Source organism: Capricornis sumatraensis, chromosome 19 (genome assembly GCF_032405125.1).
Source record: "Capricornis sumatraensis isolate serow.1 chromosome 19, serow.2, whole genome shotgun sequence".
Taxonomy (NCBI): domain Eukaryota; kingdom Metazoa; phylum Chordata; class Mammalia; order Artiodactyla; family Bovidae; genus Capricornis; species Capricornis sumatraensis.
Genome location: NC_091087.1, coordinates 64631254 through 64654899, shown reverse-complemented (window position 1 = coordinate 64654899; position 23646 = coordinate 64631254). Strand labels below are relative to the sequence as shown.

Sequence of the window (23646 nt, the reverse complement as noted above, 5' to 3'; positions counted from 1 at the left end):
CTGAGTTTCTGTCCTGCACTTGTAACTGGGGATGTGATGGCTGATGTGAAGGGTAAGGGAGTTGCCAGTACTGCTGTGCTGCCCTGGGCTCTGGGCCAGGCAATATTTGATGCGTTGTAGTTAGCAGCAGCAGCAGCGGCGGCTTCCCAGGTAGCTCAGTAGTAAAGAATCTACCTGCCATGCAGGAGACAGGAGCTCGATCCCTGCTTAGGGAAGATCTCCTGGAGGAGGAAATGACAGCCCACTCCAGTATTCTTGCCTGAAAAATCCCATGGGCAGAGGAGCCTGGCAGGCTACAGTCCAAAAGAGTCACATGTGACTGAAGTGACTAAAGAGGTGTAGCCAGTTGCCCTGCAGCCTGCTAGGTCTTTGCAGAAGGGGCAGGGGTCTGCTTCCTTCAGGAGAGTCTTGACTCCATGGGGTCAGCTTGACTTAAGGTGTTTCACCCCTCAGTCCAGCTCTCCGGGTCTGGCTTGTAGATGTGCACGTGTGTGCCATGGCCCCTTCTCCCCTTTCCCCATCCCTGGGGCTCCCCAGCCCACTGTGTGCTCTTTCTGGGGGGAGGGGGTTCCTCTGCTGGGTGGGCGTCAAGAACAGAGCTCCAAGATTGGGGTCTGGAGTGCTGCAGGTTCCTGGGAGGCTGGCAGCATCCGAGCACTGCCCCCTCTGGTGGGGCGCCCTCCGTGGCATGAGCCCAGAGGGGGCCAGGCTCCATCCCACCTCAGGGGTGCCTGGGGATGTTGAGTGCAGTGAGGACGGAGGACACCTCTGTGCACATGGTCAGCTTTACACTGGAAAGGGGGCTTTCCAATTGGGGTCCTCACCCGGACCCCAGCCTGCTGAGCCCTGCTTCTGATTGCTCAGTCCCTAGCTCAGTCAACCAAAATCAGGACTTTTTGTTTTTAGTTTATGTTCATGATTTGATTTCTTGTTTTGGTGTAAGCGCTTGAGTTTGTTCCACAGTGAAATACCACTCCTCCTTAAAAAAAATATTGAGGCCAAAGCTCAGAGGACCCCCAAAGCTACCCCGTGGTGGCTCCTAATGCTCTTTTACGGGGGATAAAAATGAACCTTAAACGGCTTGCACAGCAAGTGCCAGGTACAGGACCTGAGCTCATATCTGGCTCTCCACTCTCATCGGCAGGCTAGGGAGCTATTCACTGTGGTGCGCACGTGCACGCGCATACACACACACTTGTTTCACTATGGTATATACACACACATTTGTTTCCCCATGTGGCCTGGATCTCTACCCCTGCCCCACCCAGCTGGGCACCAGGCATGTTGGGGTGGTGCTCTGTGACGGTTTGTTGAGAGGCGACAGCTAGTGTGGGCAGCCAGCTGTTCAGGCCTGTTATCCCCTCCCTGGGCAGTAGCCCTGGGCAGCCGGTGGCTCCTTGCTGTGGCCCTGAGGCCTGGATGAAACATTCATCATGGCCCCAGCACTGGCTGCTGGCTTTGGTGGGCCCTGGGCAGACCCAGCCTCAGCCCAACACAGGGAGGTTTTGTCCAGTCGCCCCTCCCCTCCCCCCACCCACCTTGACCTCTGTCCCCTGCCAGATCCTCTTGTTGGAGGCCTTTGTTCCGAGAGGAGTCAGGACCCAGGAGTGGAATGTTCCCATTCCTTAAGAGCTCGTGTGTAACGTGTCTGGGGCTGGGGGCTGCTGGACTTCATCCCTTTCTGGGCTCTGTCACTTGCCAGCAGCCTCAAAGTGCCTCAGGGCCTCAGTTTCCTCATCTGTAAAAGGGGCATGATGTCCGTGCCCACCTCGGGGCAGGATGTGAGGATGACACCAGGTGACTCAGGTAAAGTGATCATACCAGGGCCAGGCGTGTCATGAGTTCTCAAGAGGCAGCTGTTGTCATTGTATAGGCTTTAAACCCAAGGCCTCCCAACCCCTGATCCCTTGTCCTCCGCTTCTTGCCCGCACCCCCTCGGTGGCCCACCTCCCACCGCCAAAGTCTTTGTAGAGGGATCTCTACAAAGAGGTCCTAAGGGGTGAGTAGTACACAGCCCAGGGGGGCCCGTTCCATGGATACAGTGTGAGTAGTGGGATTGTGCAGTGCACAGCCAGCTCAACTGTACATGGCAGGCCTGACAGTGCAGGATTTACAAACCCCCCACAGCAGGAGTGGATGGATGCCCAGGTGTTCTGCTCGAGGCTCACCCCACTCACTCTGGGTTGAGACTCTTCCTGGGGAGGCCTCGTGCCACCGGGCTGGGATGGCCCTTGGTGGTGATGCTTTGGACAGTGATAAGGCCGAGGAGGCGGTAGACTCTGACCAAGCCCTTGGCCCCCTGTCTCCCCAGATGGCCATCGTGTTCAACCAGGAGGGCCTGAGCGCCATCCAGCCGCCCTGCGTGGTCCAGAATTTCATCAACCACAATGCTGTCCTGTACAAGGTATTTGTGGTTGGTGAGTCCTACACCGTGGTCCAGAGGCCCTCACTGAAGAACTTCTCCGCGGGCACGTCAGGTAGGTGGGCCTCACACTGTCCAGGATGCCTATGCTCAGGGGCGCGGCTGGGACACGGCACCGGCCTCCTGTCCTTCGGCACTGACCCTGGTCGCCCTGGGTTATTTCTGGAGGGAGGAGAGGTGATCTGAAGGTTGGCAGAGTTGTGTCCAGTAGGTGAAGAGGTCTTGGAGCATGAGTGGGAAACCCGTGTCCCAATCAGGTCCATCGAAGGGGCTCCGTGCACCTCAGCTACCATAAGCTCGGGGAAGAACTTGAGGGCTTTCTGTACCCAGGCCGCTTCCCGGGGCCCCTCATGATAAGGAGGCTCACCAAGAACACGCTGGACTGGGTGACGGGCTCTTCAGGGCAGCCGGGAAGGGAGGGGGCCCGGTGTTTTGAGGGCCAGAGCACTGGCTGCTTTACCGTGTCTCCTTTTTCCAGCTGGGAAACACTGAGTCACCTGCAGCCTCTGAGGTGGACGCGAGCTCTGTTAGGAGTTATGCTGGGGGCATGGGACTTGCCAGCTGTGGGCCCCGGGCGGGTCAGGAGTGGACACGGGTGGGGACCATATTGGTGAGCATACTCTGGACCAGTGAATGATGGCCCCAAGTGTCCCTCAGCTGTCACACAGTGGTGGCATTTGCAGGGAGCTGCCCCATCTGAGGGTGTCCTCTCAGGAGGCCAAGGGGCTCCAGGCCCTCAGCTTTTCTTCAGCTGCTCACCAGCTCCAGGTGATCCTTGGCTATCGCAAAAACTGACACTTAAGGATTTGGTGGTATTGGGGCCACTCAAAAGACTGCTCTAGTGGTTCTGGAGGCTTCCTCAAGGCCAGTTCCAGGAACCTTTGGAACAGGGGCAGCGTCTCTGGAATAAGCCTGGTGATCTCCTGGATGGAGGACATGGGTCACCCCTGGTTTGCTCTCAGTCACTGTGCGCTTCTCTCTGCACGGAAAACCCGCCGTCAGCAGACGTGGTCCCGGGCTGCTGAGCAGACAGACGTGTCCGTCCAAAATCCCTCTGCCCGGGACTGCCTGTCACCGTCCGCTCCTCGTGGCTGCAAGCCACTCCTCTTGGACCAAGTCCAGCTGTTCCCGTCCTCTCTCAGCCATTCTTCCCGTTAACACAACCCAGAGAGCAGACACTTTGGAAACGCGTGTCTCTCTCCCCTGACCTTCTGAGTGCAGGCGGCTCTCCCTGCTGGGCGGGGCTTTTAGGGCATCCACATACCAGTCCCTGCTTCCACCCACTGGGGTGATGGAATGATTAGGGGTGGGGGACCAATGTCGGGAAGGGTCTTTCTGTATGTGACTGTATATTAGCAAGAAACATTGTTAGCAGTTGTGGGCAGGATAAGGCCAATATTTTTTAATCCTCTTTATATTATTTCCTGGTTTTTGAGAATATGTTTAAATCTACAGCAAATGTATTAAGGGAAGAATAAGTTTACCTTATGCAATTGTTTCCCTTTTTTCTTATTTTACCCTAAATCACTCCATCTCTTAAAGAAACATACCACCTGGTTTCCTTCCTTTCCACGCAACAGTTGTCCCCCACTTTCCCCTGGTTGCTAAGGGCTGGCTAGTTTCCGTCTGGGAACCGCCAGTGGCAGGGCATGAGCTCTGAGTGCTGTCTCAGAACGAGGGCTCCACATCTGTGTCTTCTCGTGGCCATTCTGGGCTGCCAGTTTACCGTAATACGCAGGCTGCGTGCTCAGTCGTGTGTGACTCTTTGCGACCCTAGGGACTGTAGCCAGGCTTCTCCGTCCACGAGATTTCCCAGGCAAGAATACTGTAGTGGGTTGCCAGGGGATCTTCCCGACCCAGGGATCAAACCTGCATCTCCTGTGACTTCTGCATTGCAGGCTGGTTCTTTACTGCCGAGCCCCTGGGAAAGCCCAAATGCGTTGACCGGAACCGAGCAGATCAGTGGAGAAACACAGGGCTAGCGGAGGAGTGTTTACTATGCTCAGGGAAGCTGAGTGGCTTTCTGTGTGTCCATCCCTCCATCCCCAAAGCTGATTCCGTGGCCACCATCTTCAGGGCATCAGGCCATCCAGCTGGTCTGGGTTTTGTCCTTTTCACACGTGTGCTCTCTTAACAGATGAAAAGCACAGTGTACCAGTGGCCCTTTAAGCTGGACCAGCTGAGCAGGGGGCTTTGGGCCTCTGGCTGTTTCCAGCCCTCTCCCATCTCTCTGGTCCCTGCTGTCCTGCATGGCAGGCCCTCCAGGCTCCCCATCTGCGCAGGGAGGTGGGGGCTTCTCGAGTGGGGTTCTTTTGACCTGCGGTCATTATGAGGATACCACCTCTCCCTCCACAGCTGTGTTCTTTTGGTTTTCAGGTGTCCTTTTGGTTTGCATCTGTTAGCACCTCTGAAGTCAGGTCAGACAGCCAACGTCTCGCAGTTGCCTTGGCTGGAACCGAAGTGACGTTTTTACCGAGAGAGTTGAGGCTGGCCTGTGCCAACCCCTGGCCATGTTTCTCTGTGCCGCCTCCCCCCGCCCCCGTCCCCCTCCCCCCAGTACAGTGGGAGAAATATTTCCGTTTCTTTTCCCCTTCAGACACAGCGCCTTTGTTGTCTCCGCTTCCTGGGCCTTTTTTCCCTTAGGGGTATGTACATAAAGGAAGGATACCGATGACCACATAGGGCAGGGGTCACCAGGCTTTTTTGCTGGAAAAGTCCAGAAGAAGTATTTCTAGCTCTGTCATCAGTCACGTTGCCTAAGAGCCCCTGGAGACAACATGTAAGTGAATGGGCGGGGCTGCGTTCCAATAAACCTCTGTTTACAGTCGCAGATGGCGGGGCCAGATCTGGTGATCTTTCATCATCGAGAGCCCTGCAGGTGTAGCAGAGGCTGTATTTCCTTGAACCTGCCTCGTGCCCAGCCCTGTGCAGGAGTGAGGATCCAGCAGGGGACTGGATAGTCAGCCAGGTGTCCCGCTTAGATTCTAGTGGGAGAAACTGCCCAGGGAAGACGTCGTGAAAGGATGAACTGTGCACAGATGAGGGGCCCCGGAGGAAGTGGGGGGTCCTGGGACACCGCTGGATGAGGGGACCACTCGAGCAGGGCAGCCGGGGCTGGAGGTCTGGGAGGAGGTGTGGACCACTGTCTGTGGCGCTGTGACATGCTACCCGCCCCCTCCCCCAAGGAGACATGTGAAGACGAAGCAAATGAAGCTAAGAAGGTGTGGCCGCAGTTCACAGCTGCACTAGAGTCGCGGGGATATTTGGGGGCTAGACGTGTGCCCTGCTCTTCCTCCTTTGAACCTGTTTTCCTCATCTGTAAATTGGGCACAAAGACACCCATATTCCACTTATTGTCTCCCCTCTCCTGTGGACATTCGTGGTGGTTCTTCACTGGGCTCTATGTGTCGCGGGACTAGCCCAGGAACAGAGAAGGGACGAGCTCCCCACGTCCAGGGTACTCCTGTGATCAAGGTGCAAGGGCCCAGCCAGGTTTATCAGCAGGAGATCTTGAAGCTGCCCAAGAAGCTGGTGCCATGGGATGCTCCAATCCTGCCTGACCTGTCTCGGCTTCCACTATCTTCCTGGATCACCAAATGGCTGGAAGCTGCTCCCTCTCCACCTGGGCCTGCTCAAGCTGCACGTGGGGAGGGTTCTGAGCGAAGGGCAGCTCCCATCACCCTGCTGAACAGTCCTCTGGCTGGAGCCCCCAGTTCAGAGTTAGCCAGGAGGAGAAACAAGTCCCCTTTGAAATGGTCCACTTTGGATCTTGCCCCAAGAAGCTGCCGGCTGACATGGTCAGTCCCATTCAGTGGGCGCTGGGTACAGCCCTCTGAGCACCCAGTTCTTTCCCTTTCTTGCATAGCTAAGCATCCACGTTGTTCTCTGTGGCTTCCAAGCCTCCCTGAACTGGCTGTGTCCACTTGCTCTGGGTGGCCCTTCTCTCCCCAGGCCTACTCTGCCACTCTGGCCATTGCCCTTGGGTCCCACCTGGTGGGTGGGAGACGCCCTGAGCTCAGCGGGGCCAGGCTGGGCTACAGGCTGAGAAGGTGGGCAATGCCTGCAGAGTCTGGAAGGCCCATCCCAGCTGCTTAAGCCCTGCTCTGACCTCTGGCCCATGGGGCTTGCTACCCCCGAAGGCTCAATCTTCTTGTTTGTCGGCGCTCAAGAGTAGAGGTCAGTGTGGCTGCTTGGCGCAAGTCCTGCAGGGTGTTTATTTTCCCCAGGCTCCTCCCCAGGACCGTCTCTCGTGCCCCCCGTCTGGACTGGCTCTGGTCGGAGCGGTAGGAGGACTGTCGGGCACACCGGGGCGGCAAGGGGCCTGTGTGCCCCGCTAGCGGGAAAGATGCCAGGTACATCTCAGCGCCTGCCTGCTTGGCCTCCGCCCGAATCACTTCCTCATGCATGATTGTTGCGGCGCTGTAACCCTGGAGCTGGCAGTGGGGGCGTTGGCAGCCAGAGCAGGTGCCCCCACAGTTCAGCCCCCGGCACACAGCGGTGCCCAGCGGGGCCGTTCCTGTCCTGGGTCTCAGGGCTGAGCAGTGTGTCCTGGGGGAACGGGAGCCACAACGCCTCACCCGGAAGGACCAAAGCAGAGGCTGCCGGGGCCACGTGGGGGCTTGTGGCCCGTGTCCTTCTCGGGGTGAGGTGGGGTGGGGTCCTAGTGTGATGATGGTCTTTACCAGGGCTCTCAGCCCTGAGGCTCCTGGTTTTGTGATCTGTGCATTTGCACACTTCCACGTGCTAGAGAGCATGTTTCTGACCAACTGGTGTGCCTCTACTCTGCAGGGCATGAATGAACAACCCTACTGCTCATCATTCTAATAGTCCTGGGATTGAGATGATTACTCTGCCTCTCCATGGGGCTGAGGGGGTCCCGGGGGCAGTGGGAGCTGGGAGAGATGTGCAGGAAGATGTGGAGGGTACTTCAGGTGGCTGTGCCTGTTTCCAAAGCCAGGCAGAAATTATTCTCTATGCTTTCTTGGGTGGATCCTACCAAAGCCCAAGTTCTGATTTCCTATTTTTTTTCCCCTAAATAACTGGGAAACAGCAGAACCCTTTGTGTTTTAAACATTCACGTGCCCTGTGGCAGCCTAAACGTGCCTGAAAAGGCATTCCATGGGCAGAACCAGGAGGGGTTGGGGATGCTGGATTAAGTGGCATCAGTCGACCTCTTTTCTCTGGGCCTTTGATGTTCGCCTATGCAGCATTTCCCCTTTCTCACTCAGCCCCCCTTTCTGGTGCCACGTCCATAAGATGCGCTGGACACACTCTGGGGAAGGGGCCTAGGTATTGGGGAAAACCAGGTATGATACTGTAAGATGAGAGTGGAGAGGAGGTGGGCTCATCAAGCCATTCGTTGTTATATGGGAAGAAAAATTGAAACAGGAGCCCTGACTCGGCACGTGTCGCTCCATGGTGTCCTGTCTCTTCAGGGTGGGAGGGGGCCCAGGTGGCTGCTGCTGGACCCTGAGCCCTAAGGCACCACGGCCTGTGGCTGGGGTGGTGCTGCCCCCTGGTGTCAGATGCTGGAATTGCTGTCTCTGCCTCGAGCTTCTAACTCTGGCTCCTTCCCGTCTTTGCATTTCAGACCGCGAGTCCATCTTCTTCAACAGCCACAACGTGTCGAAGCCAGAGTCCTCATCGGTCCTGACCGCGGTATGTCCCTCCCGCTGAGCCTGGGGGTGGGGTGACGTTGGCTCTCCAGCGGGGCAGGGTGGCAGGACCTTCCCCGCCAGGCCGGGGACCCCGGGGGGCTCCAGAGACCCCCTCTTCCTTGCTTGCTTTGCACCTCCGTAGCAGCAGCCGTCACAGCCGTGCCCGCTCACCCCTCACTCAGGCGGATGGTTGTCTAACTTCTCCCATGTGAGGAAGCCCCCCATTTGTGAGGAATTTGAAGACCTGCTTTCTAAGCTGCCTTGTCCTGATTTACTAAAAAAAAAAAAAAAAAAAAGGAGGCAAGAGACAGCAGCATGTCAGTTTCCCTTTTTTCTTTCCTTGTCCGTATGAGTCCAGTAAGCGCTTGCTGAGCTCCTGCTGTGTACTGCTGCAGCTGCCGGGGTCGCTCACGGTGGGGAGTGGGCTCAGGGCTGCTGTTCTGTCAATGGTGCTGGGCATCAGGCTCCATCCTCTGGCCCGAAACAGCCTTGCAGGGGTGGACAGATGTCCCTGCTTTCCTGAGGGGAGAGCTACGCTCAACCAGGTTAGATAACTTGTCTAAACCCACAGGGCTCCTCATGCAAGGACAGAGATGAGAGCTGACCCCAGATTAGTCTGATTTCAAAGCTGGGTCTTGCAGGAATTCAGGGATTCTTACCTCCCTGGCACTTGAGAAATCAACACTGTGCCATGCCCTGCTGTTCTTCCACGTCCCCAGAGCCGGTGGCCTCTGCCACCACTGCCTCTGAACCGAGCCCTCCGCCTGGTCTCCAGCTCCCGTATGCCACAGCCCTCCCGGCCGTTCTGGAAGGGTTCGCCCGTGTCTCCTCCGCAGCGGACCCCTGCCTCTGGGCCTCATTCCCCTCCGTTCCATGCTAGGGCCTGTGCTTGCCCACGACCCGCTGTCCCCCGACCCAGGCCACCGGTCCCATTTCTCGTTTGTTCCTGGTTCCTTTGAGGAGCCAGCCGTGTACCAAGGGTTCAACGGAGCACAGGCACGGCAGGGACCTGGAGTGAGCACCACCCTCCCTCGGGATGTTGATAGACGTAACCCGGGGACAAGTTCTGTGGTCAGGGACGCTTAGAGAACAACCAGATTCTAAAGAGAACCCCTCGGTGCCTGGCGTGCACATTCTAAGACTGAGATAGGTGTTCTGTGCGAAAGAATGTCCTGGTCTCATGAAAGCTCAGAAACCTCAGGGTGGCCTCCCTGCAAGGCTCCCAGACCTTATTTAGCCAGTGACTCTTGGAGGGGGTCAGCATTCCACAGCCTTACAGAGAAGCTGTCCCTGCCGCCCCCCCCCCCCCCCCAGCACAGTGTGGCCCTCATCACCACGGGGCTGTTAACAGAGGCCAGAGGGTCACCGTGAGGGCTGGAAGCAAAGTTGTCTTCCTGGTTTATCACCCGCCTGTGACTGAGCCCGTGTCTGCTACGTGGGAAAGGTCAGCCTGGAGACATCGCAAGGCCTACTCTCCACCTTCCAGCCCTGGTGTCATCTCTCCCTTCCCCTCAGCTCGTGACTGCTGTACGGGGGTCCTCCAGGGCTGGTAACACATAAATGAGGAAAGGGAAACGCAGTCGGCCATCCCCTTTCCATTCGGGACGGTGGGCCCTCCTGCACAGACAGGTGCATTCCCAGGTATGGGTGTCCAGATGAGCCTTTAGCATCCTCCCACCCTGTGGGGTCCCTCCAGTCCCCTTTGTGGCCTCATGCAGGTGCAGGGAGCCCTGCCTCCCTCCCTGGCCGGACGCCCCTGAGGGTGGACGCCGCTCCCACCCGCCTGGCAGGCCCCCACACCAGTATGGGCTACTAGTTGAGAGCAACACTGAATGAGACGGCCTGGAGTCAGAAGCTCCACAGCCTTCCAGCTGTGGCAAGTCGAGTCGTGTTTCTGAGCCTCAGTTTCCCCAACTTGCCCCTAGAATGGTCCTGGGACTCAGGGAGTCCCTGGATGAAAGCACCCCACACCATGTCAGGCTCAGTCAGTGTCGCTGACGGGGGTACCCAGGGTTTCACCTCAGCACCTCGGTCGCCTCCTCGTTGCAGACAGGCAGAGGGCTGCAAAAGGATGTCTGAGGTCCCTTTGCTGAGCTGAGAACGCGCTTTTATAAACAGCCGGTCACGTGGCTTTTGTGACGGAGCAGCGGCCACGGGTCCCCTTGCTGCCAGGCCTGCACCGCGGGCCTGACTCAGGAGCTTTGTGGATCCTCACCACAGTCCCTCGGTGGCAGTGTTTTTAGTATTCCGTTTACCGAGGCAAGAAAGCAGGACCCGGCAGGGCCCATTACAGCTCGGAGCACACGGCGGAGGCTGGGCAGTGCCAGGCATCCCCAGGACCAGTGGCTGAGCTGCTGAGCCCGCACCGCTGAGCACGAGTGGGAGGCAGGCACGGGGCGACCTCAGCAGATGCCAAGCGGCCAAGTGCCTGTCACAGCCAGGCTGATGCTGCCCCCTAGAACGTGGCTCCCCAGGGTGGGATGCCGAGGCAGCAGGGCCATGGGCAGGGGGACCTGCAGAGCTGGGACAGACGGCTCTCACGGTAGAGCATCATGGTGCCCAGGGGTGGGCTCCCTGCTCTGTGCATGTCTGGAAGCTCCCCATCGGCCACTCGGCTTCCTGTGCCAGGGGTGAGGGCCACGTGTCCTGTGGGTGCTGCCCAGACTCTGTCCCAGACTGGCTGACCCAGCCTCACTTCTTTTTTTTTAAATCCAGGTGAAAGTCATATAATATACAATTGTTTGTGGGTTTTTAAAAAATATTTATTTACTTGGCTGCACCAGATCTTCACTGCAGCATGTGGGATCTAGTTCCCTGACAAGGGATCGAACCTGGGCCCCCTGAAATTGGGAGCATGGAGTCTTAACCACTGGACTGCCAGGAAGGTTCTCTCTGGTTAGTTATTTTAGCGTGGACAGTTCAACGGTAGTAAGCACATTCACAACGTTGTACAACCACCACCTCTGTCTAGTTCCAGAGACCATTTTCCTTTCAGGCATTTTCATCACCCGAAAGAGAATCCCGTACCCACTGAGCATCCCTCCTCATCCCCCCCTCCTCCCGGCCCCTGACAACCACTAATCTGCTTTTCGTCTCTATGGATTTACCTCTTCTGGACTTTTCCTTTTAAGGGAATCATACAGAAGGTGACCTATTGCATCTGGCTTTTTTCACCTGGCCTAATATTTTCAAGGTTCCTCCACATTGTAGCAAAGGGTGGCAGAACAGTCTGGGTAACCCATTCTGTTTATCCAGTCATCTGTTGATGGACATTCGGGTTGTTGCTGCCTTTTGCCTGTTGTGAATAATGCAGCTGTGAACACTGGCGTACAAGTTACACACCTAGGGTGGAACTGCTGGGCCATGTGATAATTCTCCATTTAACTTTTTGACCCAGCTTCTTTTTTTTATTTCTGGTGGATCAGCCCCTGTGCTTCCCCTTTGACCCCATCCCAGCAGCCTTAGGACGCTGGTATCTACTGGGTACCACGTATGAGCCCTATTCTGGCTGACCTAGGGCTGACACGCTGCCATCTGTGCCTTAAATGCAGGTGAGGCAGCTCCTGCAGCCAGACCAGTGCTGTCCCCACCGCTTAGACGACCTTGTGACTCCTCCCAGCTGTCTGGGGTGGAGGCCTCGATGGCCCTGATTGGCAGATGGGCAGACTGAGGTGCAGAGAGGCCAAGCACTTCTCTCTAAGACCACAGAGCTAGGAAGTCACAGTCCGGATTCAAATCCAGAGCCATCTGCCTCAGTCCTTCCCAGGGTGATGTGCTGCTTCCTTCCAGGGGCCAAGCTTGAGCCCATGAAGACTTGCCTGTCCCAGGCCAGCTGTGATTAGAGCAGAACGTGAACAGTGTCACGGCGGGGTCCCGGGGCCAGCCCCCCAGCTCTGCATCGCCAGAGGCTGAGCTCAGACCCAGGAGCTGGGCAGGAGTGGCCGAGTAGACTCTGGAGAAGCTTGCTGAGCATGGGGGGTTAGGGTGGAAACACCAAGGTTAGCAACTTGTCTGGAAGGGGAGAACGAGTCCCACCCAGGAGCCCTGTGTCCAAACCTCTCCCCACCCAGTACCAGCTAGTAAATGAAGGCTGGTCCATGGAACCCACCGCCTCACAGCCTTGAGGTTCTGCCAACAATGGGCCAGTGCAGTGATGCTAACAAAAGCTCCCCCCACTGCCCACATCCTCCCCGACTTTTCCAGCCACTCCCAGCTCTCTTCCACGGATGGTTGCCTTGCGCCTTTGCTTCCACTGCGCTCTCACCGGGGTCCCTTGGCCCAGCCACTGCAGTCTTCCCTTCTTCAAGGTGCAGCTCTTAGGTGTCCTGAACCACAGAGTCTTCCTGGGGTCATAGCAGACTCTCCCTCTCCTTCCTTCCTGCTAAGAACCGTGTCTTTTACAGGCTCAATACCTGTGTGCTAAGTCACTTCAGTTGTGTCTGACTCTCTGCAACCCCATGGACCGTAGCCCACCAGGCTCCTCTGTCCCTGGGGATTCTCCAGGCAAGAATACTGGAGTTGGTTGCCATGCCCTCCTCCAGGGGATCTTCCCAGCCCAGGGATCGAACACGTGTCTCTCATGTCTCCTACACTGGCAGGCGGGTTCTTTACCACTAGTGCCACCTGGGAAGCCCATGGCTTTTACAGGCTAAATCCCTGGGTCCAAATGCAGCCCTAAGCTGTGTGGCCGTGAATCAGCCCTGACCCTGAGCGTCAGCTCCTCTCTGTAAAATGCTGGTAATGATGCCCGTCTCCCCGGTGGGCATGAGGACTAGGGGTCACAGATGCCATACCTGCCCCAGTGCCTGCCCAGCCAGTGGCAGGACTTGGAAATGGCCATCCTTGGGCTGATTCTAGTGGGTCTGTCCTGCCTCTTGCCTGGAAATAAGACTCAGCCTCGTGGCACCGCAGTGGGGGTCTCTATGGGCTAGTGTCGCGTCTCCCTGCCCGAGGTCTGACTCCTGTCTGTGTGTGTGGTGTATGTGTTGTCAGCTGGACAAGATCGAGGGCGTGTTCGAGCGGCCGAGCGACGAGGTCATCCGGGAGCTGTCGCGGGCCCTGCGGCAGGCGCTGGGCGTGTCTCTCTTCGGGATCGACATCATCATCAACAACCAGACGGGGCAGCATGCCGTCATCGACATCAACGCCTTCCCTGGTGAGCGGCGGGGCCGGGGGCTGCCCTCCCTCGCCTGGAGACTGGTGGGTGGGTGGCGGGGCAGGATAGCTGGCCTGACCGACCCCATCCCTCACTGTCTGGGGCCTGGGGTCAGAGCAGCGCCCGCTAAGCCTTCACCCACCTGCCAGTGGATTTACAGCGCTCACAGTGGGCCCGCTCCTCAACGCGTGTCCTTTACCTCGCTTCTCCTGACCCAAAGAGTCGGACACGACTGAGCGACTGAACTCTCCTGACCCTTGGCCATCAGCAGTAGCCTTTCTTGGCCAAATCTCAGCTGACCTCTCGGGCCCTTGTAGATTTACTTAAAGAGCTGGGAGGATTCTGGAGGGACTACAAAGCCCAGTTTCCACGAAGGAAGGGAGGGAGAAATTGTCCCAGGTCACACTGCAGGGTGGTGGCAAGGCCTTGCTCCTTCCCCGCCCTGAGCCACCGTGTGGGGGACACACTCAGATCCGGCCGGCTGGGGGGCCTGCTGCATGCTGTCTGCTGAAGCCTTGAGGCGGGAAGCACATGCCAGGCCGTCTGGGCCTGCTGGCACGACCAGGCTCTGCCCAGCACCCCTCAGATCCCCACTCAGCGATGGCTTCATAGGAGTCATCACAGAGACCCCTCAGCGGGACCGTTAGCCACAGTGGTGACTGTGGGGCGGGGGGCGGTCCTGGGCTGGGTTCCTTCACAGAGACATGTGCTGAGGCTGGGCGACCCCCTATCCTCACAGCAGGTCAGGGACAGAGTGACACTTGGCAGCCCCAGCCCGGAGCAGCCTGGGCAGTTACTTCTCAGCGGTCGTCCCTGTCTCGAGGCCTCGGCTCTCACCTCTGTCAAGCGCCCGCCCTGGAGGTAGGGCAGCAGCCCTGCTCAGTGGACTGTTAAGAAGGCAGGAAGCCATTCCTGAGTGTGAGAGCCTGGCTTGCTGGAGGGGACTGCTCCCCTGGGGTTTGCAGGGGCCGGGATCCCCCATGTGTGGGGCGTGCTCACGGGCCACCAGACTGGGTGCTTGACATGTGTCCCCTGCATGGAGGGTATGCAGGCCGGGCCCAGCCAGCACCGCAGTTCACAGCCAGGGAAGCCCGGGCTCAGGGCAGGCCCTTGGCTCCCTCAGCCACGCGGTTTATCTGAGGCCCCCTGCATGTCCCAGCTACTGCAGACACTGGGTGGCATGCACACGGTGGCTGGGGTCCTGCCTTCAGAGGACAGGGGCTCCTCTGGGAAGCAAGCGTGGGGGCAGGGCTGGCAGGGAGGGAGGGCGCCGCGCAAGGGCCTGCAGAGGGGCCCTGTGGCCCAAGGTTTCATGTGCAGCAGAGAGGTCAGAGGTCAGAGGGGAGCCCAGCACATGGCCATTCACGCCGAGCAAGATGGAGCGGCCATCTGAGGGCTGTGTTTGTGAACAGAAGTTGGGATCCTGTGGGACAGTGGCCTGTTTTTCTGTAGTCACCCTAGGTGCAGCCTGGATGGAGAGGCAGGTTTTTGATGAATGCAGGTGAGAATGAGAGAGCACAAGGGAACTGTGGCTACGTCAGGGGAACAATTATAACAAATCGGAGGATCTAAACCAGGGAGGAGATGGAGGGGATGAAGGCAAAAAGGTCGCCGGGTTAACGGACTCGGGGGGCAGGGTGGGGCAGCACCGGGCTGTTGGGATGGAGGTTCTAGAAGGAGGGACAGAAGAACTCACAAACCACTGAGCTGTGGGTCTGTGCCAAGTCCTGAGTCTGCCCACCCAGCCAGGGCCTGTGCGACTCGGGCCAGCCCTCCCGGGTGTTCAGAGGAGGGACAGTGAACCGGCATGGACAGGAAGCCATGAGCAAGCACCCCCCTCTCCCCCCCCCGCACAGCAGGCCAGGCCTGAGTGACAAGGCTGAGCCCCCCAGAGACTATGGAAGGGCGCCTGGCCCACGTGGAGGAAGACTCCGAGGAGGGCGCGCAGCCCAGGGCCCCAGGGGAGGCGGTGTCCAGGAGACAGCTGCCTGGGGCCCGGCTCTCTCCCTGCTCGATTTATGAGCCTGGGTCTGGGGTGCCCACTGGTCCTGGTTGGTTCGCCCTGTGCCTCAGGCTGTGGGTGTCCTACAGTGCCCCTGCCAGCCAGCCTGCAGGTTGGACAGTCACGTCCGCCTTTGGTGCCCAGCCTGCCTGGGGACCTTTGTCCCCAGCGCCTCATCTCATCCTCACAGCCACACAACGTGCAGAGAACTGAGGATCTCCATTTACTGACGTGCATGGAGCCAGGAGGTTGGGTGACCCGTCCAAGGTCATGTCCCAGTAGCAGGGCTGGATCTGGGGGCCTGACCTGAGGCTTCGTTCTTTTCTGCTTGAGTTGTGGGTTCAAATCCTGGCTCTGCCCCCTGATGAGACGAGCCTCCTACCCGGGCAGCCTCAGTGTTCGCTCGTGCGCAGTGGGAAGAACACTCCCCTCCTCGCAGGGGAGATGATGTGTGCACAGCACTCAGCCCCACAGAGCTCTTCATGCCTCAGCCCACCCTCCCCAGGCTGCATGGGGCCATGGGCCAGGCCTCGTCTGGGGATGGCAGAGCCGTTGCTGAGGGAACAGCTGATGTTCCCTGGTGGCCCATCAGCGGGTCTCAGCACTCCTCCCTGATTGCATCCCGACCCTGGAAACCCAGCAGCACGTCTGCTGATGGCCCCCAAGGGGCTACAGGCTGCCCTGCTGTTCACCCCCACCCCAGGGCTGAGGACGCCCCCAGCGCTAGGGTGGGGGCCCCCGCATCACGCGTGTTCAAGGCACAGCTGGCACCAAAGGGCCTGCAGATCCAGTGCTGAGTGTTTCTATTGCTCTTGTTCAGTCGCTTAGTCGTGTCCAACTCTTTGCGACCCCACGGATTGTAGCACACCAGGCTTCCCTGTCCATCACTAACTCCTGGAGCTTGCTCAAACTCACATCCGTCAAGCTAGTGATGCCATCCAACCACCTCATCCTCTGTCACCCCCTTCTCCTCCTGCCTTCAATCTTTCCCAGCATCAGGGTCTTTTCCAGTGAGCTGGCTCTTCGCATCAGGTGGCAAAGTACTGGAGCTTCAGCTTCAGCATCAGTCCCTCCAATGAATATCCCCATCTGTAGAATGGGGCCAACCCTCGGGCCCCGCTCCCTGGAACATACCCTTCCCAGGATGCCACCAGGAAGGATTGTGAAGCACGTGGCCAGGGGCAGCACTTAGCCTGGGTGGACCCCAGCCGTGGACGCTGTCACCCCATTCGCCCTCCAGTGGACACGTATCCACCTGCTGCTGGCTCTTGAGTGTTTGGGGCTGGTCACTTAACTCTGTGCCTCCACTTCCTCATCTGCAAAATGGGGACAGAGGGTTGTGATGATTAAGTGAGAACACATCAAGCAGGGCAAGTATGGTGCATGCCAGCTATCTTGCCCACTCTTGTTTTTACTCTGGGCACCTCCACTTGTCCCCTCTCAGCCTCGGGCTCCCTCAAAACCACAGCATTGTTTGCTGAACACATAAGAGCATGGGCAATGAGGCAGCCCCATCCGACCGGCCCCTGGGCAGCCATTGCTGTACGCGATAGTGCATGTCTGAACCCCCCGCTGCTTGTACCAACAGCCGTGAAGCCCATCCCGGAGGCCGTGAGAGGGAGGGGTCAGTGCCTCTCAGCATCAGGCCTGGTGTCAGTGACGGGGTCACATCCAGAGGGTGGTCCCTGCGGCCCCTCCCGATGCAGGCACACTGTCCCATTTGGGGACATACTTCCTGTCCTGATCATTGTTCTTGCAGCTGTGTGCCTGGTTCTCATCCCTGCGAATTGATTCGAGCAGGCATGGTGTGGGGCACCCACCCCTCGTTGAATTTCTTTTGAAGCCGTTTTCAAAAGTCGGCAAAATCCTCGCCCTAGATCTGAAACGTGCTTGGTGGGAGGCTCCGAGGACTATTTGCTGACAATCACAGTCTGTAATTGGGATGGGAAATGCAGGCCCCTGGCAGTTTGTTCAGGAGACCCAGGCCCACTTGTGAGGGAAGCGGCGTCCGTTCGATGGCCTTGTCCGCGCTGCCCAGTCTCTGCCCCTCGGCTTTGCGGGTCAGGACGCGGCACTGGGGGCCTCCTTGCAGGTGCTTGGGGGAGGGGAGGTGGAATGGACTCAATTCCAGGAGCAGCTGCTGTTGATCAGGTCTCACTCATGTTCCAGCCCCTTCTGGCCCTGCCCACAGGAGCCCCCAAACCCGAATCCTCAGTTTACACACGAGGAAGCTGGGGCCAGGCCACGTGGAGACGAGAGGCGTTTATGATTCAGACCTGGAGGAGTGGGCCTTCGGTCCTGCCCCTGCAGCCACCCCACATCCCCACTCAGGGGCATCAAACCACATGTGCTCCGTCACTCAGTCGTGTCTGACTCTTTTGCGACCCCGTGGACTGTAGCCCACCAGGCTCCTCTGTCCATGGGATTTCCCAGGCAACAGTACCGGAATGGGTTGCCATTTCCTTCTCTAGGGGATCTTTCCAACCCAGGGGTCAAACTCACATGTCTTCTTTTCCTGCTTTGGCACTCGGATTCTTGACCATGTGCGGCATCTGGGAAGCCCACCAGACCACGTAGGGAGGGTAATCAAATGAGACCCTGAAGCTGTGCCGAGAGGGACAGGGTGCAGGGCGCTTTCTCATCAGCCTCCTCTCTATAGATACTTGTATCCCGGGGGTGCAGCCAGAATTCAAGGATTGGCCCTTGGGGCCACACGCACTTGGGGTCTGGGCTGTGTGTGCTCCACCAGCTCCCCCCAACCCCACCCCGGGTCCCAGGAGCCCCTGAGCGCACCTCCCACCCCCACCCACCTGGCTAAGCCTGCCGTCTGTCTCTCCCATCCGCAGGCTACGAGGGTGTGAGCGAGTTCTTCACTGACCTCCTGAACCACATCGCCAGCGTGCTGCAGGGCCAGAGCGCGGGCGCGGCGGGCACGGGGGACGTGGCCCCGCTAAGGCACAGCAGGCTCCTGGCGGAGCAGGCGGGCGGCCTGGCGGCCGAGCGGACGTGCAGCGCCAGCCCCGGCTGCTGCAGCAGCATGATGGGCCAGGAGCCGCCCTGGACGCCCGAGGCCGACGTGGGTGGTGTGGGCGCCGGCAGCACTGCCAAGTTGCCGCACCAGAGACTCGGCTGTACCGCCGGCGTGTCGCCCAGCTTCCAGCAGCACTGCGTGGCCTCGCTGGCCACTAAGGCCTCCTCCCAGTAGCCTCGGAGCCCGGGACCCAGAGAGATGGCGCAGGCCGCAGAGTGCGGCCACTGGGCGAGCAGCTCCTGATGACGGTGACGCTACTACTAAGGATTCCCAATGATCTGATTCTTCTTCTTCTACTTCTTTTTTTCTTAATTTTTAACCTGATTTTCTGATGTCATGATCTAAATGAGGGGTGGGGGTGGGGGTGGAAAGGAACCCCAAGTGGTCCAGCCTCGCGGCAAAGGGACGATCCCTCCTGGTTCCTGCTGGTTCGGTGTCTTCACCGAGTTTACACACGCTGTGTTTTCAACACTAGGTCTGAATGTGAGGTGGGGCGTGCGTGTGTGTGGTTGTGTGTGTGTATGTGTGTGTGAGTGCCTGGGTACGCCCACATCTGTCTTTCTCAATGGCTGCTGTGGGCCGGGCCTCGGGGACCCTGGAGCAGGCCGTCCCGGGTCAGGTCATTGGTGGCTGAGCAGAGAGAGTAAACGGTTCCCTGTCTCTTCCCTCCCGGCCCAGCCCGTTTCTCTTACCGATGGCCTCAAGCTCCATCAGGCGTGCAGCCACCCCTCCCAAATGCGTGACCCCGAGGAAGCCAGAGGCCTCAGTTCCCCTTTCCTTAGGGAAGTCCATGCAGCAGGTCTGTGATCCACCTGCTGCCGCTCGTGAAAGGCAGGGAGGAGGATGCTTCTCCGGGAAGGCCACAGCCCCGGGCTGGCTGCCTCTTTCCACGTCCCGCTCCCCGGAGTCCACTGGGCCTGTCAACACATGTCCTGTGCCGCCATGCAAAGGGTCTGCCCTTCCCTGACCAGGGGCCGCCGCTCCCTGGACCTGGGAGGAGGCTGCCCGGCCGAGAGCCTCTGGGCTGATCCTGCCTGTGCCAAGGATTTGTGCTGTGACTTTGGGCAAATCATTCCGAGAGTTGCTGGGCACTCACGACCGAGAAGTCAAGGGCAGGCTCGGCGCCGTACCCCTGCAACGCAGCCTGTCCCTCTGTGAAGCCCACCCAGATGAGCCTCCCCTTGGCATCCAGGCGATCGGGGGGCTCTCTTCCCAGGCCAGACGAGGCTGCCGGTTGCTCCACGCCTGCGCAGAAGGCCTGATCCACACCCCTCCCGTGTTCACTGCCCACCCCAAGCACTGAGCCAGCCAGGTGCGAGCAGGCTGCAGCCCCAGAGGTGAGAAAACGTTACCTGCTTCTCCCGTCTGAGTCTCCCAGCCCCTGATGGCAGCAGACCAACCGACCACCGGCTAATCAGTCCAGTCCCTCAGTCCAGGCGGCCCAAGGGGACCAGTGAGGGGCCTGGTCAGCCCTCTGTCAGTGGGACCACTGGTGGAAAACAGCAGACCCCTGAAGCATGAGCGTGTGTCTTCAGATATCAGGCACTCAGAGGGAGGGGAACAGGCCTCTGGGCCATCCTGCGAGGCCCAGAGAGGGTGCCACGAAAGAAGCTGCTGAGCCTGGCGTTTGGAGGCACTTTCAGGCCTGGTCAGTGGGGATGTGGGGGTCGCCTGCCTCTAGGAGAGGAAGGGCTGGGGTGAGGGGTGCTGCCCTCAGAACTGGCCGGCTTATCCTAGAAACCGAGGGCCTGCCGATAACCGTGTTTACACGACTTGAGTGTTGAACCCCGATGATGATGTCTGTGCGTCGCCTTTCCTCGTCTGGCCCCCAAGCCCCGGGGGAAGCAGGAAAGCGTGGCCGGCCTCTTGCACTGCTTTGCCTCCAAAATAAACTACTGAAATCAAACTGCATTTCACACGTGTTTACAAAACGTTGCTGAACGTTTCTGTCCTCCTGCCGTCTTTTAATAAAACAACTTTACCTTTTGGAATAAAATTCCAGTCCCGATCGCCTTAGGTCAGGTCAGGAGTGCAGGGTGACCCCGTGTGCCTGGTGGGGCCCCTGGTCGTGTCATGTCCAGAACTGATGCCTCCCCCACAGGGTCTCACATGTTAGCGTCCAGGGCCCAGATACTGAGGAACTTTTCCAGTGACGTGGCGCTTTCCACCAGCCTCGATGCGGGTGGCCAGCAGGGTGACTACCGCCTTTCCCAGGAGTGGAAACCAAGGATGGGGGTCGGCTTCATAAAGGCCCAGGAGCTGCACAGCAGTGGAGAAGGGACCAGTCCACTCGAGAGCATGTGCGGGCCTCTCCCCAGCTGGCAAACCCCGTCCAACAAAGAGTAGCTGACTCTGCAGGGGTGAAGGGATCTGCGTCAGGGAGCAGAGACTAGGAGCGGGGCTGTGGGCTGCAGTGAGGCCTCACCAAGCGACCCCCCACTCAGTGTCACCGGATGCACACTGACTGGGTCCCAGGACACACGCCATGAAGCTGGCCTCCCCCAAGCCTCAGTGTCCCTGGCCTTGGGGCTTCCTGTTGGGGAAGACAAACCCCCCGAGAATGCTCTCTGCCTTTGCAGCCTCTCCTTCGCCACGGCTTGTGCTGCCACCTCTGATCAGTCTCAGAACCTTCAAGGGCCGTGGGGAGGGACTGCTCTGGTGAGCGCACACACCTGCTGGTAAACCAGGGGTGGTGGGACTCTCCTTCCCCAGCTTCTGTTTGCTAGTTGATGGGCTTGTTGGGGCCTTGGCCCTGTGGCATCTCTCTGGGTGTGGTCCATAGCTGGGGTTGCTGAAGGCCCTCTTGACTCAAAGGGCTCCGGGAGCAAGTGCAGGACCACGTTTTGCCTGAGGCCTCGGGTAGGTTCAGAGGGTCGCTTGCAAGGTCTCTACCTTGGGCAGCCTGGAGCAGTGGCCACAGGCCGAGTTCTACTAGCAGGTTATAGCGTAATGTGGTTTGACGCGCTCAAGCCCCAACCGAATGTGGGTGCTGGATGTCTGTCCGTCTTCCCCAAGAGAGCCTGGGGGCAGGAGTTGCCATTGGCATGAAGGTGTCTGAGTTTGCGGAAGGAGGCAGGGTAGCGGGGGTGAATAGGGTTGGGCGAGAGGTCCTGCAGCATCACTTGCAGGAGGCAGACACAGCTGGAGTTCCCGAGGAGTTTGTTCTTCAGTCGCTCAGTCGTGTCCAACTCTTTGCAATCCTATGGACTGCAGCACGCCAGGCCTCCCTGTTCTTCACCATCTCCCGGAGCTTGCTCAAACTCTCATGTCCATCAAATCAGTGATGCCATCCAACCATCTCATCCTCTGTCGTCCCTTTCTCCTGCTTTCAATCTTTCCCAGCACCAGGGTCTTTTCCAAGGAGTTAGTTCTTTGCATCAGGTGGCCAAAGTATTGGAGCTTTAGCTTCAGCATCAGTCCTTCCAATGAATATTCAGGACTGATCTCCTTTAGGATTGACTGGTTTTATCTTGCAGTCCAAGGGACTCTGAAGAGTCTTCTCCAACACCACAGTTCAAAAGCATCAGTCCTTCGGCGCTCAGCCTTCTCTATGTTCCAACTCTCACATCCATACGTAACTACTGGAAAAACCATAGCTTTGACTATACAGACCTCTGTTGGCAAAGTAATGTCTGCTTTTTAATATGCTGTCTAGGTTTGTCTCCCAAGGAGTAATGTGGGGGCATTGTTTAAGTTAATCTCATCAGTGAGGGAGAAAACAACCTTGAAAAAGGATTCTTTTCTATCCAGAGGACTGCCAAATATGGTTTATGGCAGATTGAAGGATCCTGGCAGGAAGCTGTAGTTTTCAAGCCAGCTGGGAAGAGCAGCTGTTGTCTGCCAGGTGGCCCCTCTGAGACCAAGAGAGACTGTATGTTTTGTCCTTGTTTGGGGGCCTGGGCCTTGGCTCAGGGAATCGCATTATGCACAGAGAACCCACTGAATGGCTCCTCTGGTGTCCCTGGGGTTTGCATCTGCCCTCTCTTCTCCTGCTAGAAACTGACCCTTCACCCAGTGGGACCCCCGATAGCTCCTCTCCCTTCCTGGGCCACAGCTCAAGGGCCCCCATGCTCCAGAGACCCTGAGCAGAGTGTCCTAAAGGAACACCCCCCCTGCACGTGGCTTACCACGAGACAGAGGAGTGCATCCAGCCTTGAAGGTTCTGGGCTTCTGCCTCCTCAGGGAGCTTGGCCACGCCCTGGGGGAGCCTGGCCACGCCCTCAGGGAGCTTGGCCACGCCCCGGGGAGACTGGCCACGCCCTCGGGGAGCCTGGCCACACCCTTGGGGAGCCTGGGCACGCCCTGTGCTGCAGGCAGTCCTACCCAGGCCAGAGCCTGAGTCTAAGATGCTGCAACAGAGGCCTCCAGACAGGTGGTTCTCCCGTCAGTCATACCTTCTGCAACACAGGCTCGGTGCCCCGCCTCGGAATGGCCCTCCCCCGACACGCAGTTCACTGGAGAGCTGTCTGTTGGCATGGAAGCACCAGGCCCTCTTCCTTCCGGTTCCCACCACCAGGTCCCATCCAGGCCACCTGGGGCCTTTTCCGGAAATGGTCGCATTTTCGCTCTACATCCAGTTGTCCACAATCTGGTGACTTGGAAGGCACTGTCTCCTTCCCACAGCCGAACCCACCTAGGGTTCCGGTGTGGAGCCCAGTTCTCTGCAGCAGGCTTTCTTTGGGAAAGCTTCTCCCAAGACACTGGCAGCTCGTTTCAGTGGTAACACCTGTGCTTTCTGACAAACGCTACTTGTTTCGATCCCGTTCATGAGCCATGCTTGTCAGAACCCCAAGCTGGCTTGTACTTCATTTGTGTACATATGTATGTATATAACGTTTATATGAATCTATACATACTGTCTATAAAATCATCGCTTCTGTAAAAACCAAGAACCACTGGCTCTTTTGATTCGGCTGCATGTTTGCCCCATGTGATGACGGCACAGGTGGCCCTTCTCTGGGAAGGGGTATTTCAGGGACGAGGTGTCCCCTGTTCTATTTGTACTGTTCCTGGAGGTGGATGTTGTGACCGTTGACTAGTGGAATACATTTAGTGTCGTGTTTGTTATTTCGGTAACTGTCAGAGTTGTGGGGGGGTTATAAACCTGTCTCATTGAAATGTGAATAAACACCTCATGGTACCAGCTCGTTGGAGAGTCCCTCTGTGCTTCACGGACGGGTGTCAACAGCAGTGGGCCCGCTCACCAGGTTAGGAGAGGCCCAGACTTGCCAAGACCCCCTCAAACGACTTGTGTCGTCACTGCAGTGGTTTTCTGGTCCAGGCTCTCTAGACCCCTCGAATCCTTGCCATTATCTGGTGAGAAGCTAAAAAGTATTATCCCCATTTTGTAGATGAGGAAACTGAGGCTGCAAGAGCACC

General features: G+C 58.2%; 1 protein-coding gene across 1 annotated transcript in view; it reads left to right on the top strand.

The window, feature by feature from the left end:
• Positions 1 to 20040, top strand: part of ITPK1 (inositol-tetrakisphosphate 1-kinase) — a 153739-nt gene extending 133699 nt beyond the window's left edge. Inside the window, exons 7-10 of the mRNA XM_068991174.1 lie at positions 2312 to 2477; positions 8013 to 8080; positions 13072 to 13234; positions 18083 to 20040. Coding sequence (XP_068847275.1) covers positions 2312 to 2477; positions 8013 to 8080; positions 13072 to 13234; positions 18083 to 18441 — 756 coding nt within the window. The 3' untranslated portion in view covers positions 18442 to 20040. The remainder of the gene's footprint in view (positions 1 to 2311; positions 2478 to 8012; positions 8081 to 13071; positions 13235 to 18082) is intronic.
• The last annotated feature ends 3606 nt before the right edge of the window (positions 20041 to 23646 follow it).